Source organism: Diabrotica virgifera, chromosome 10 (assembly GCF_917563875.1).
Source record: "Diabrotica virgifera virgifera chromosome 10, PGI_DIABVI_V3a".
Classification (NCBI taxonomy): domain Eukaryota; kingdom Metazoa; phylum Arthropoda; class Insecta; order Coleoptera; family Chrysomelidae; genus Diabrotica; species Diabrotica virgifera.
This window is the reverse complement of record NC_065452.1, coordinates 58366621-58380983: the sequence shown is the minus strand read 5'-3', so window position 1 is coordinate 58380983 and position 14363 is coordinate 58366621. Positions and strand designations below refer to the sequence as shown.

At 32.3% G+C, this 14363-nt stretch overlaps 1 protein-coding gene across 4 annotated transcripts in view; it reads left to right on the top strand.

The window, feature by feature from the left end:
• The window catches only part of LOC114344922 (histone-lysine N-methyltransferase, H3 lysine-79 specific), a 209872-nt gene extending 204170 nt beyond the window's left edge, over window positions 1–5702 (top strand). For 3 of the 4 annotated variants that reach the window (XM_050641439.1, XM_050641438.1, XM_050641440.1), the window contains exon 9: window positions 3154–5702. In XM_050641439.1, coding sequence (XP_050497396.1) covers window positions 3154–3719 — 566 coding nt within the window. In that variant the 3' untranslated portion in view covers window positions 3720–5702. The remainder of the gene's footprint in view (window positions 1–3153) is intronic. The other variant, XM_050641441.1, reaches the window with a different exon arrangement.
• The last annotated feature ends 8661 nt before the right edge of the window (window positions 5703–14363 follow it).

Below are 14363 nucleotides of genomic sequence, written 5' to 3'. Positions count from 1 at the left end.
GAAAGGAGAACCAACGAAGAGGTAAGAACAAGAATGGACGTTGAGCAAACGGTAGTAGATCGAATAGAAAGAAGATCATTGAAATGGTTTGGACACTTATTAAGAATGCCTGAATAACGTTGGCCTAAACAAATATTTCACTGGAGACCGACAGGAAGAAGAAAGCGGGGTAGACCGCGAAGATCGTGGAATGAGAACGTCAGGAGATCGATGTATGACCGTCGTTTACAAGAAGATGATGCCTTGGACAGAGAGGTTTGGCAAAGGATGACAGGAATACGGCAAGTTGCTGTTAACAATTGAATAATTATTGTAACATAATTGTACCCGAAAATAGATATATAGATAAATAACTCAAAACATGAAGTTTTGACGTTTGGTACATTATAAGAATTTTGTCTAAAACTTTATATACAATCTAAAAATGCAATGATATAAAGGTGTTCCATTTAAAATATTAAAGCTGTTGTTCATTTCCGGATAATATGACCCGTATGCGCGCCAATGGAGAATACAAAATTCCTAATTGTATGTCAAACAATGCGCAATAACTACCTCTTAAAACCTACCAAATTTCAATTGCATATCTCAACCGGTTTTAGAGCAATAAATAAATCGTCAGTTTGTAAGAAAAATTTAAACATCCCGTATCTCGGAAACGAAGCATTTTCGGACATATGTTTATAAAGCAAACTGTCATTATTTTTTTATGCAGAATTACCCCTTAAAGTTTGCCGCACTTATTTAGAAACACCCTGTATTGATGAAGAACATGGCTAGTTGTTAAAGTACCTAACTTTTCTTATTATCCAATATAAGCGAATGAAAAAAAAACAGAATATTAAGAAAACCTGAGGCTATAGTTGGGTTTTAATTGCAGTATTTTATAATTGCTAGAATATTCCACAAAGTGTGGTCAAATTTGAGAAACAAACAGTTTGATTGGTACACCCGGTATACTACGACAATTTACCTGTCTAGCAACAATTTTATTACATTAAATTTTATTATGTTAAAGAATCAGGCTATTACTATTAAAAAATCACTCAAATTGGACAACAGGTTTAGGAAATTTGAGACATCAAAAATGATCTATTTTTATGGCGATGAGTCAATTTCTTGGAGTAGTTTTCTAGTACTTCTTATTTTGGTGTATCGGTGTATTAGTGTCGTAAAGTTAAAAACATTTATTATGCTGTAGTTAATAATTAGACTATAATAATAGTCCAGGCCGGATTTGTTTTGAGATGGACGTTAAGAGGTGACTCAATTGCAGAAATTGCTTGAAAATAACTCAAATAATAATATTTGAGTTATCCTCCCGCTCAAAATGGTCCGGAACATTGTTTAAATAATCAAAATGTCAAAATATGAAGGAAAAATTCGATTTTTTTATTGGTTTTTTGATTATAACTTTAAAACTATTCATTTCTGAGAAAAGGTGTACTGACATAAAAATTGCGTAATTAAATTTCCTTCAATATAGAATTGGTTAGAAATTTAAAAAATAGCAACCCTTGTTGCAAAATAGCCATAATTTCGAAAAAAACATACAAAAACAAGTATTCTCATTTTACGTTTTTCAACCATTTACGCTAAACTTAGGACCTTCATACTTTACCCAGAAAAACTTTATGATACAGTAAAACAATACTGTAAATTTCATTAAGATCGGTTCAACAGATTTTGCAAAATAAATTTTGCAATCCAGCTTTCGCAAAAAAAATTCATTTTTTAAAAATATCACAGGACTGAAAATAAAGCAGATAGCAAGTTGAATTTTTTTTGCTTATAGAAGTGTACTGTTCCTTTCATTTGCAATTTGCAAAATTAAAATCGATTAATTACCACGGCGTCAGGAAATTTTTTAAATAAACATTAATTTTTGGTGCTACGCGCAGGACAGCGGTGTTCGATTCACACAAGTTGATTTCCACCGAAACTTCTTCCAATCTTTAACTAATATATTATTTTCTTACTCTATATTTTGTTGTATTTTAATATTTTAATTCCACAAAAATCAAACTAATTTTATTATTGTTTGTGAAATATTGTTTAAACAATTGCATATGTCTAAAAATAATAAACTTTTATTCTCTAAGTTAGAATATATGAAAAAAGAAAGTTTTTGCTACAAAAAGTGTTATTTCAAAAGATAGAGTATCTGTTTTTATTTTGCAATAAACAAATTTATTTATTTATATCGAAATGTAATAAAAATTAAAATGTATCAATATTTATCAAAGATCATTGGAATGCCCAATCGGAGCAAACTATCAGCTGTCCTGCGCGTAGCACAAATAATTAATGTTTATTTAAAAAAATTTCTGACGCCGTGGTAGTTAATCGATTTTAATTTTGCAAATTGCAAATGAACGTTACAGTACACTTCTATAAGCAAAAAAAATTTCAACCTGCTATCTGCCTTATTTTCAGTCCTGTAGCATTTTGAAAACATGAATTTTTTTGCGAAAGCTGGATTGCAAAATTTATTTTGCAAAATCTATTTTACCGATCTTAATGAAATTTACAGTGTTGTTTTAATGTATCATAAAGTTTTTCTGGGTAAAATATGAAGGTCCTAAGTGTGGCATAAATGGTTGAAAAACGTAAAGTTCGGATACTTGTTTTTGTAAGGTTTTTTTTCGAAATTATTGCTATTTTGCAACAAGGGTGACTAGCTTTTAAATTTTTAACCAATTCTATGTTGTAGGAAATTTAATTACGCAACTTTTATGTCAGTAAAACTTTTCTCGAAAATGAACACTTTTAAAGTTATAATCAAAAAACCAAGAAAAAAATCGAATTTTTCCTTCATTTTTTGACATTTTAATTATTTAAACGATGTTCCAGACCTTTTTGAGAGGGAGGATAACTCAAATATTATTATTTGAGTTATTTTCAAGCAATTTCTGCAAAAAAATTTGAGTCACCTCTCAACGTCCAAATGTACTAATATTTTTACAGATGCGCCATGGTCTATAATTAAATTTATCTGAAATATAATTATTGTATAAAAGTTTATTTATTTTTAACGGAAGCTTTTATGATTCTCGTTTATTTAATTGGCTACATTACTTCTTAAGTATGAAATTTAAGCATTTTTTTAAATACCTATTGGATACATTATTCTGACGTATGTTTTTTATTTAGATGTCGACGTAGTCGAAGAAGAGAGCGAAGAATCAAAATGGCAGGACCGAATTTCTTCAGGTTTCGACCGACTAGTTGCATTCGCCTCTACGGAATTGGATAAACGCCGTAGATCTACCGAAGGAACTGATAGTTGCAATACGTCACCTGATTCTGGTATCGGCCATGGACATGGAGACATTCCCCCAAGTACCATAGTTCCCCCCACGAAGCAACATTTAAAACTTAACCCCAACACTAAACCAACTCTTTTCAAAATGCCTACAAGTAAGACGTACCTTGATTCGCCGCCTATTTTAGATCAAGGTACTGACGAGTTAGGCCCTCCCCGTACCCCATCACCCTCTTCCCCCATCCGATCTAATAGCTTATCAATAAACTTCAGCCCTGAACCAGTACCTGTAGATAGAAGTCCCACTAGGCTGAATCCGGCTCTGTTGAAATACCAGAGGTATCCAGAGGACAAGAAGAAGCATGACACACACTTCAAGAAAAAGTTCTACTACAGAGAGTGGAGGTACGACAGTTGGACCAAGGAAGAAAGGCACGACTGTGATTCCATCTAATGCCAAATTTTTAACCACGTAAACATGAAAGTCATTTACTGATTTAGTTATACAATATATACAGGGTGGTGTAGATGTCAAGTTTCGAAGAATTTGTAAATAAGTAAGAGCTAACAATTTCGAGATTTTGACAATACATTTACATAGTTAAGGGTATATTTTAAATATTCATTCCGGTATATGGAGCATTTCTCAAATAGGTGGTAATATTAACAGATATTTTAATCAAACTCATATTTTATTTTATATTCGAGTTTAAGATAATATAAATAATTTAATAAAAGTTGTTCAGGGTATTTGAACACCTTTTATGGCATTTTGTTTTTTTAATAATCTATTATTATTTTTCGAATTATAAGGGAGGGCAATAAATAGATTATGTTTATAAGCAAAATAATTATTTTAAAAAAATTCTAAGAATATACTGCAATATTGCATATTGTTCAAGGATGTAGTCATTTATATTAAAATTTTGTCTATTTATTTTACCAGCTGCTTTTGGAGCTTCTTGTACAGGATGTCCCAAATTGGTATGTTTTGTAGGTAATACCGAAAACTAGAGGAGATAGAATAAAAAGTAGTTAGCTGTTATGACTTCTTTTTTCGTTAAAGTATAAATTGCCCAATCAAATCATCAATACCTCCATACATTAACAAGATATAGAGCGATTATTGAAAAATGCCGAAAACGACAGCGTTATAAATCTTCTATATTAAGAAAAATTTTAAAAAGTTTATTGGAACTTTTGACAGATATATTGTGGAAGAGTCCAGTAGCATTGATAAATATAATACCAACTTATGTTTTTTTATAAGGGACACCCTATATATTTTGACATTTTTCGTGTACCTTTTCCTTACATAATATATCCGTCAAAAGTTCCAATATAGTTTTTAAAAATGTTTCATAATAAAGATCTATAACTGTCGTTTTCGACGTTTTACTATAATCGCCCGCTCTGTTATCTTGCTAATGTGAGGAGGTATTGATGATTTGATCGGGCAATGGTTACTTTAACGAAAAAAGAAGACATGCCATCTTAACTATTTTTTTTCTATCTCTTCTACTTTTCGGTATACCTTCAAGAACATACCAATTTGGGATACCCTGTACACTGAAACAGACTTTTAAAATATACCATTAGATTTGTAAAATTTCTGTACAATTACACACAGACTATGCCACACTGTATATATTATTATTTACATTTTAAAGTATTTTATTCTTTTAAACTGTGTTGTCTTTTCAAAAATAACAACTGCCAACATTTTAGTCTTCTATTTTAGAAAACTTATTTGTAAATTGCTTCGTTTTAATTTTATTTGTTATTTTGCAAGTTATTTTTGTTAAAAGCTCAATTTTTTGTATATGTCAATTTCATAACATTTTTATTTATTATGTATACTCGTTATTTGTTTTTTCCCTGTTAAAAAGATATTTTTTCATGTTTAATTCTTGTGTTTTTATGTGGTTTGAAGGAATCAATATCGAAACACAACTCTAGACTATAAAGATTTTAAATTATATCATTAAACTATTAAGTTACTTGTAAAGGTTATTTTTTTCGACGAACAACGGACTGACAGTGAATCTGAGTAAAAATAAATGTGTACATTTGCACCAGATATCTTCCCAATGACCAATCTTAGGCGGATGCACATCTGATATTTCATAGCAATGAAGAATAGTAGTCAGACAAGCGCATAGTCTTCGATTTCATGGAGAACATTGACATGGATTTTTTAATACTTTAACGAGAATTAAACTCGCAGTTCAAATTAGTTACACTTATTTATTAATGAACTGTGCAAGGTTACGAGGTTCTACAAAATATTGGTTAAAAACTATCACTTCATCACAATAGCCAGTGTTTACACATCAAAGAAATACATTATAGGGAATTTTGGTAAACACTATACATGATAAACAATTCACGTTTTGACAATTGACATCCAAAACAGGCCTAGACTTGGCAATAAAAAGATATGGAATTCGGAAAGCGAAGAATAAAAAATAGTAATTCATTAGGTTTGTTCCAACTCAATATAAAACCGTTCTTGAATCGTTACGCGCATGCGCAATAATGAAGAATTATGTGCAGTAACACATTTTTTGTTACTGCTCATACTCGTAACCGTTTAAGAACGGTTTTGTATCGAGTTGGAACAAAGCTAGTATCTTTCTACTAAATTATTGTAGTATTATTTCTACTTTACCTTTAGCGTTTGTTAAGCTCTCTTGGAACCAGACAAACATCCATATATTGGTTACTTTTACAATGATAGCGTTTTCTTTACCTTTCATTGATGCACATCTCCAAACGAAGATATGTTACATACTAGCTTTAGGAGATTGGAGAGAGAAAAGACTATAGATGCTTGCCAAATCAAATTTGGAAAATGAAAAGGAAGACTTTATACGAAACAAACTGTAGAAAAAAATAAGAGTTGATAGATTGCATAGAATGACTGGTAAAAAGGAAGAAGAACTGAAAGTAGATTTGATACATGTCAAGGGTGTGAGCGTGACGTGTTAAGTCATAGTGCAGTAGTGGGAGGCGGCACCACAGCGAAGACTTTACACCAGCACAGAGATAACAAGGATTTATATATCGCATAGAATCACAAAATGGAAAAGACAAAGATTTGATAGGTATCAGCGTAACGTCAGAGCAGTAGTGACGGCTTTCCAACCAGCCAAGATTTTACATAACACTTTACACAGATGAAAAAAATGAGAAGAGTGATAGATCGCAAAAGAAGAAGATTTGGTAGATCTCACGTTTGTGAGCATGACTTATAACATCATAGTGCAGTAGTGGGGGCATCTCAACAAGCTCTTTACAACAGATGACAGAAATAACAGTTAAAGGTCACATAGAATGACAGATGACAAATAAAAAGAGCTGAAAGGAGATTTGACAGATCTCACCATTTAGTGAGCTTGGCTTGTAACGTCAGGACGGGTGTTGGGGGGCGTCTCAACAAGCTACCGAGCATTATAAACCAAAAATATGGGGGGGGGGGCTACAAACTATACAATGAATGAATGAAATACCTACGGAGGTGTATAATATAATTTGGAAAATTGGTGGTGGTCATTGGAAGGAGGAAACTTGGGGGTGGTCAAATGAATTCCAAGAGAAATTAAACAAAAAGAAAAATAGGGTAGCAAGAAATTAGGTGACACTGCTTTAAACTTATAATATGTCTTCCATAAATAAACGAAATTAGGTGTAGCAAACTAAGCAGACTTGGGCACACTTTGTGTGACAAAATATACGCAAAAGTCAAGATATGCAACGGAAAGAAATGGGTTTGTACGAATACGAAAAAAGTAGAAGTGTCGAAAATCGGCGTGAAATATCCAAAGATGGCGAAAGTATGAGGGAGACAGGTGAGAGGAGAGTCAAACAAGGATGATTATATACGGAAAGGAGAAATGGGGGAAGAGCTAAGAATATATATATTCGAGAAGGATACAAGGGAATACGTTTTTAATTAACACTATTATAGACCAGGGCGCATCTCTAAAAATATTAGTACATTTGGATGTTGAGAGGTGATTCATATTTTTTTGTAAAAATTGCCTGAAAATAACTAATAATAATATTTGAGTTATCCTCCCACTCAGAAAGGTCCGGAACATTGTCTAAATAATCAAAATGTGAAAAAATACATGAAAAATTCGATTTTTTTCTTGGTTTTTGATTATAACTTTAAAAGTATTCCTTTTCGAGAAAAGTTGCACCTACATAAAAGTTGCGTAATTAAATTTCCTACAATATAGGATTAACTGAAAATTTTAAAACTTGTCACCCTTGTTGCAAAGTAGCAATAATTTCGAAAAAACCATAAAAAAAACAAATATTCGCATTTTACGTTTTTCAACCATTTATGCTACACTTAGGACTTAGGACCTTCATATTTCACCCAGAAAAACTTTATGATATGATAAAACAATACTGTAAATTTAATTAAGATCGGTTTAATAGATTTTGCAAAATAAATTTTGAAATTCAGCTTTCGCAAAAAAATTCATTTTTTCAAAATGTTGCAGCACTAAAAATAAAGCATACAGCAAGTTGATTTTCTTACATATAAAAGAATACAGTACCTTTCATTTGGAATTTGCAAAATTAAAATCGGTTAACTACCACGACGTCAGTATTTTTTTTAAATAAACATTAATTTTTGGTGATACGGGCAGGACAGCGGATATGTTTGCTCTGATTGGGCATTCCAATGACCTTTGATAATGATTGATAAATTTTAATTTTTAGTAAATTTAGAAATAAATAAATTTGTTTATTGCAAAATGCAAATACATACTCTGTCCTTTGAAATATCACTTTTTTTAACAAAAACTTTCTTTGTTCATATATTTTAAATTAGAAAATAAAAGTATATTATTTTTAAACATATGCAATTGTTAAAACAACTTTTCACAAACAATAATTAAATTAGTTTGATTTTTGTGGAATTAAAATATGAACATACAACAAAATATAGAGTAAGAAAATAAAATATTAGATAAAGATTGGAAGAAATTTTGGTGGAAATCAACTTGTGTGAATCGAACACCGCTGTCCTGCGCGCAGCACCAAACGATGGTAGTTAAACGATTTTAATTTTGCAAATTGCAAATGAAAGGTACAGTATTCTTTTATTTGTAAAAATAATTTTAACTTGCTATCTGCTTTATTTTCAGTCCTGAAACATTTTGAAAAAATGAATTTGTTTTGCGAAAGCTGGATTGCAAAATTTATTTTGCAAAATCTATTGAACCGATCTTAACTAAATTTACAGTATTGTTTTATCATATAAAGTTTTTCTGGGTGAAATATGAAGGTCCTAAGTTTAGCAGAAATGGTTGGAAAACGTAAAATTTGAATACTTGTTTTTCATGTTTTTTTTTTCGCAATTATTGCTATTTTGCAATAAGGGTAACAATTTTAAAAATTTTTAATCAATCATATATTGTAGGAAATTTAATTACTCAACTTTTATTTTAGTGCAACTTTTCTCGGAAGTGAACTTTTTTAAAGTTATAATCAAAAAACGAAGAACAAAATCGAATTTTTCCTTCATTTTTTGACATTTTGATTACACTAGGCAACAATTTGGAACTCAATTTCTGTTGAGTTAGATTTTTTAGCTGTTTTCTATAGAATTGGGCATGCTGATTTCGAAGCTGTTTTTAGTTTTCTTCTATCACGTCATGTTCGTTTTCTATGTGGGTGCTGATGATGACTGAGTGCTGGAAATGGTGCGCTGATAACTGCAACTGGTCTAGACTCTTCTGTTCATTTACGTCTGTTATACTGTGGTGAAACGTTGGATGTCGGTTAGCAGTATTTAGTATATCGTTACTGAAGTGTATAGAACGACTTATTGTGTTTGAACTGACACGTTTCCTTATGGCTACCTCTGCTACTACACCTCATAAGTGCGAAAACAGCCCCGATTCGTTTTGTTATATATGTGGCAGTTTTACCATTCTCAGTCAAAGGACAAACATCAGTAGATTTGTCAGACAACCATATTTTAACTATCTTAATGTGAAACTTGGTGATCAAGATAAGGCATGGGCACCTCATAAAGTGGGATATGGGCACTCAATGGGAACCTTAGTTTAAAAAGTTGACGTGATAGATAAAATCTAAGGATATTCTAAGATTCAGACGCCAAAAATTAGTGAAGGACAAGTGTCAGATCTAACTCAACAAAAAATGTGTTCCCCAGTGTTATTTAAACAATGTTTCGGACCTTTTTGAGTGGGAGGATAACTAAATTATTATTATGTGGGTCAATTCCAAGCAATTTATGCAAAAAATTAGAGTCACCTCTCTACGTCCATCTCAAAACAAATCCGCCCTGGACTATTAGGCATGCTGATGATATCGTAATAATATTGATAATTTAGAAAATCTAAAAAGAATATGAAGTAATATTAAGGTGCAGTGAAGAATATAACATAAAAAACCAAGATCTTCAAAATTATTAAGAAAAGTAATACTAACGAAATTATAATGCTAGGCGCTAGATATAGAAAAAATAAATAATAAGCAAGATAATAAAACTCGGGCTACGCGAGATCTGCTAACCGAAGAGACAAGGTTCTCAGTATTTCTTGTGGCATTTCTTCGTTCCGTACTATTTTATGGGAATTAACCCTAATCTTTCCTGAAATCGTTCCTCAAAATACTCAAAAAAGCATCTTAACAATACTAACGAAACTCTAATGGTAGGGGGCCATTATATAGAAATAGTAAAGAGTTAAAATTGAAACAGCATGTGCCAACGTTATAAAAATGAAAACATTCTTTGTAGCAGAGATTAGACGTCCACCCTAAAAAGATGGTTTACTAAAAAATAACAATTGCTTGTTACTGGTAAGTGTCCTATTTCATGCATTAGATTCATGGGCGGTAAACCGAGATATGATAAGAAGATTGAACTTCTTTGAGATGTCGACTTACAGAAAGATTCTAAAAATCCCATAGGTGTTACCAACCTCGGGTTATGAACAATGATGAAAGAAAAATAAATACCGCATCTTGCGGCTATTCAAGACAAAATAGTGAGTAGAAGTAATGTGACAAGAATGACAAAAAAAATCTTAGCTGAAACATCTAAGAAAATTGCATGGGTGCAGTACAAAACATCTCGACAGCAGTTGCTTCGAAAGTTATAATGACCTTGATGATTGTCAATCTCCATAACGGAAAAGGCACTTGAAGAAAATTAAAGAAACTTATTCGATGAAGAGTTTACCAATTGTAGCCAAAATATCAAAAGAGGAAGCTGCTCAAGTCATTCCGATCAAATGCAGTAGTTACGTTCAGTTAATATCTTTCATGTCCAGATGTTGTGCTTCGACTACAGTCGAGATCTATTTTAGCAAAGACGAAACAAAGCGTTTAGTAAGTTACGCAGTAAAGCTCTTCAATCACATTAGCGCAGAAACAAACGAACCACTCTGCAGTTCTACTCTGTGACGCCACAAAGACAAGCGATTATGTAGCGCCAATGATTACACTTGCCGCTGAGCCAAGTGGCTCAGCCACTGTCACCGATCCTCGCTGTTAGTGGCGTCCATTACAAAATCATTGGCGCTACGAAATCGCCTGTCTAAGCCACTTTGTGGCGCCACAGAGTAGCGCTGCAGAGTGGTGGTTCGTCTGTTTCTGCACTTACAGACTTCGCGGGTCACCAAATCAACTAGTCGACATTTTTTCTACATACTTTCTATGTACTGAGAGGTTTTGTTTGGTCTATGTTGGAACTTGACCAGAAGATTCCTTTTCGCTGTAAGAGTATAATTTTAGTTTTGAAATACATGTGCAGTTAAACATGTTCAAAATTAAACACTTTCGTGGGTAAGTGGTTAGTGTTCTCGTAAGGCAGACTGTAGATTTTATCATGCACCGGATTTACTTCATGAGTGCAAGACAACGACTGCATTTTTGTGTTCATAAATTAAGGGAATTTATAATTGGTATTTTTTATTTAAATTATTCGATTGAGAGTTTTAAGATTTGGCAATTCTAGCGTTTGATTAGATCTAGCACAATAGCTTTACTCGTGGAGACAGTCCATGACTGCTTTCTGACTGATTCACATGCGCAGTTCCGTTTTCAAGCGTTTTAAAACGCAACTGCGCATGCGAATCAGTTAGAAACCAGTCATGCTGTCTCCACGAACAAAGCTAATATTATTTGTAGTTATGTCAGCGTTGTTCTAAACGTTTGACAAAAAAGGAGCCTCCTTTTTAAGATGGGTATTTCTCGAATTATCGGTATATAACGATAGTGAGGACGTTTGAGTTCGAATAAATTCATTATCTCGAGAATGGGTGAATTTGGAGAGAAATGCTGAGACAGGTCGATTTTTATTTTTAAATTATGACTTTTTGGCATATATATCATACTAGTGACGTCATCCATCTGGGGTGATGAAGTTATCGATGATTTTTTTAAATGAGAGTAGGGGTTGTGTGATAGCTCGTTTGAAAGGTTATTCAATTCTCTATTCAGTAATATAAACAATAACCTAATTATTGTTGTAAAATAAATAATTGTTTGTGAGAACGTCTCTTTTCTTTATTACAATAGCCTAATTATTTATACAGGGTGACCAAAAAGTATTTTTTTATTAAATTAATTGACACAAAAAGAAGAATGTAAGCAATTTATTTAATTTAAAATACATTTTACTGCTGTCAGAAAACAGGCAAAAATATTTATTTCACAAATAAACATTGCTTTTCGCTTAAATTCAATGTTCAAACTGCTAAGAGACGGACAATTTAAGCGAAAATAATATTTATTTGTCAAATAAACATTTCATTCTGTTTTCTGACATCAGTAAAATGTATGTTGAATTAAATAAATTGCTTACATTCTTCTTTTTGTGTCAATTAATTTAATAAAAAAAAATATTTTTTGGCCACCCTGTATAAATGATGTTATTGTTTATATTACTGAATAGAGAATTGAATAACCTTTCAAATGAGCTATCACACAACCCCTACTCACATTTAAAAAAATCATCGATTACGTCATCACGCCCACATGTTTGACGTCACTAGTATGATATATATGCCAAAAAGTCATAATTTAAAAATAAAAATCGACCTGTCTCAGGATTTCTCTCCAAATTGGCCCATTCTCGAGATAATGAATTTATTACAAATCAAACGTCCTCACTGTATGTAACTATATGCACAGAAACTATAAATCATGTAACTATAGTGGAAAGTGGTTACCTGAGGTTTTTCTTATAAAAAAATTGTATACATTGAGTATACCGATTGTTTATACATGCTTCAAATTATACATGCCCCATTCTCCAAATTTATCTTTTCAAAAGCGTTCCTGAAGGCATTACAAATTAATATTGTTTTATAGCTAATACCCAATATAAACGAACATTTTCAGAATTAGTTCTATTATTTAATGCAGAAATGGGCAAAGTTTTTAAGGGTAGGATCAGATAAAATAAAAAGTATGTCTAGGCGAACTGATTTTTTTTATGTGATAAAGTGACCAACTTTATTTTTGATTTTTATATCAACTTATTGCTACAATGGGAAATATTTTAAAACGCCAACAGCAGTTTATTTTTTATAGAAGAGCATGAAACTGTGACAGCTTCTGAAAGTTTTTATAATCTTGTAGAAACTGGGATGATTCTAACGCTATTTTTGCGAATCTTGATAATAGAAAACACCAGTTAACAGATGTTGGAAGATGCAAACATCGCAATTATCTTCTGAACCTGAAATTTCAGGTTTGAGAATCTGTAAAAAATAAGACAGTCCCAAATCCATATTTTTATTTCTCCCTCTAAATCCCAAACTCATTAGAAAATCCGTCCTTAACTCAGAATATTTAGTTTAGTGTAGATTTCCATTTTCTTCTTCTTGTAGTGCCTCTCCGTTTCGGATGTTGGCGACCATAATGGCAATCTGACCATCATGAACTGAGAATATTTATTTTAGTCTAGATTTCATTCTTCTTCTTGTAGTGTCTATCCATTTGGATGTTGGCGACCATCATGGCAAATTGTACTTTGTACAATAATTATGCTCTGAAAATATTTGTGGTTGTTGTGTTGAATCACGTACGTAGATTCTTCAGCCAGGAAATCCTTTGCCTTCCTGGCCTTCGTTTTCCTTTCACTTTCCTGCAAGATTAATTGCAGCAGTCCATATATCACGCTGTTCCTGATATGTGACCGAGGTATTCGATTTTGGCCGTTTTTATTGTGGTTTACAGCTCTTTTTCTTTTTGCATTTTTATTAAGACGTGATCAGTATAAGATATCTTCAGGATTCGACGATAAAGTCACATTTCGAAAACCTCAATTTTCTTGCAGGTAGCATCTGTGAGAGTCTACGACTCACTTTCGTACAACAATATAGGAAAAATATAACATGGTAATCTGATTTTTATCGGTTTTGATAAGTCTTGACATTTGAATAGCATAGCTCTATTTTTAAATGCAGATCTTGCTTCCTTTATCCTAGATTTGATTATTAGGAAATCGTCAATTTTCATTGACATTCGTATTGTAGTGTAATTACGGTTAAAATAATACTCTCGGTTCGTTTATACGAATTTATTTATACAAGTTACAGACGAATTTATTTTTACAGAATAACTACTCCTAAAAAATCCATCCTTATTTATATTGAATACAAAAATACAAGTCATGTTCTTGAACGTTCCAGAAAAACGGAACCGCCCAACTTTAGTATTGCGTAGGCCGTAGGCGATTATTCTCGAGAAATCTTTTCCTCACTCGTCTGATGAGTTATCCTTCCAGATGTCTGCTTACGTGACGCGCTGTCGAGACAGAACCTGTTATTTACGGTCGGTAATTCGTCACAGTATTAAGGTAGGAGTATGTTTTTACTTTTTCTATTCGTTGATCGTTCACTCTGATTCGCCATAATTGCCGTTTCTTCTTAGAAATCGTCATACAAGGCCTCACTTGGCCCTACTTTGCCCATGTCTGGTCTAATGTGATCTATCGAATGGTATGAAGGAAGGCTCTAGTGATGTTTTTCACACAGTTGTTTAATCGTTTAGGTTAAATGGAGGCTTCTTTCTTTTTTAGACAAAATTTACGTTAGTA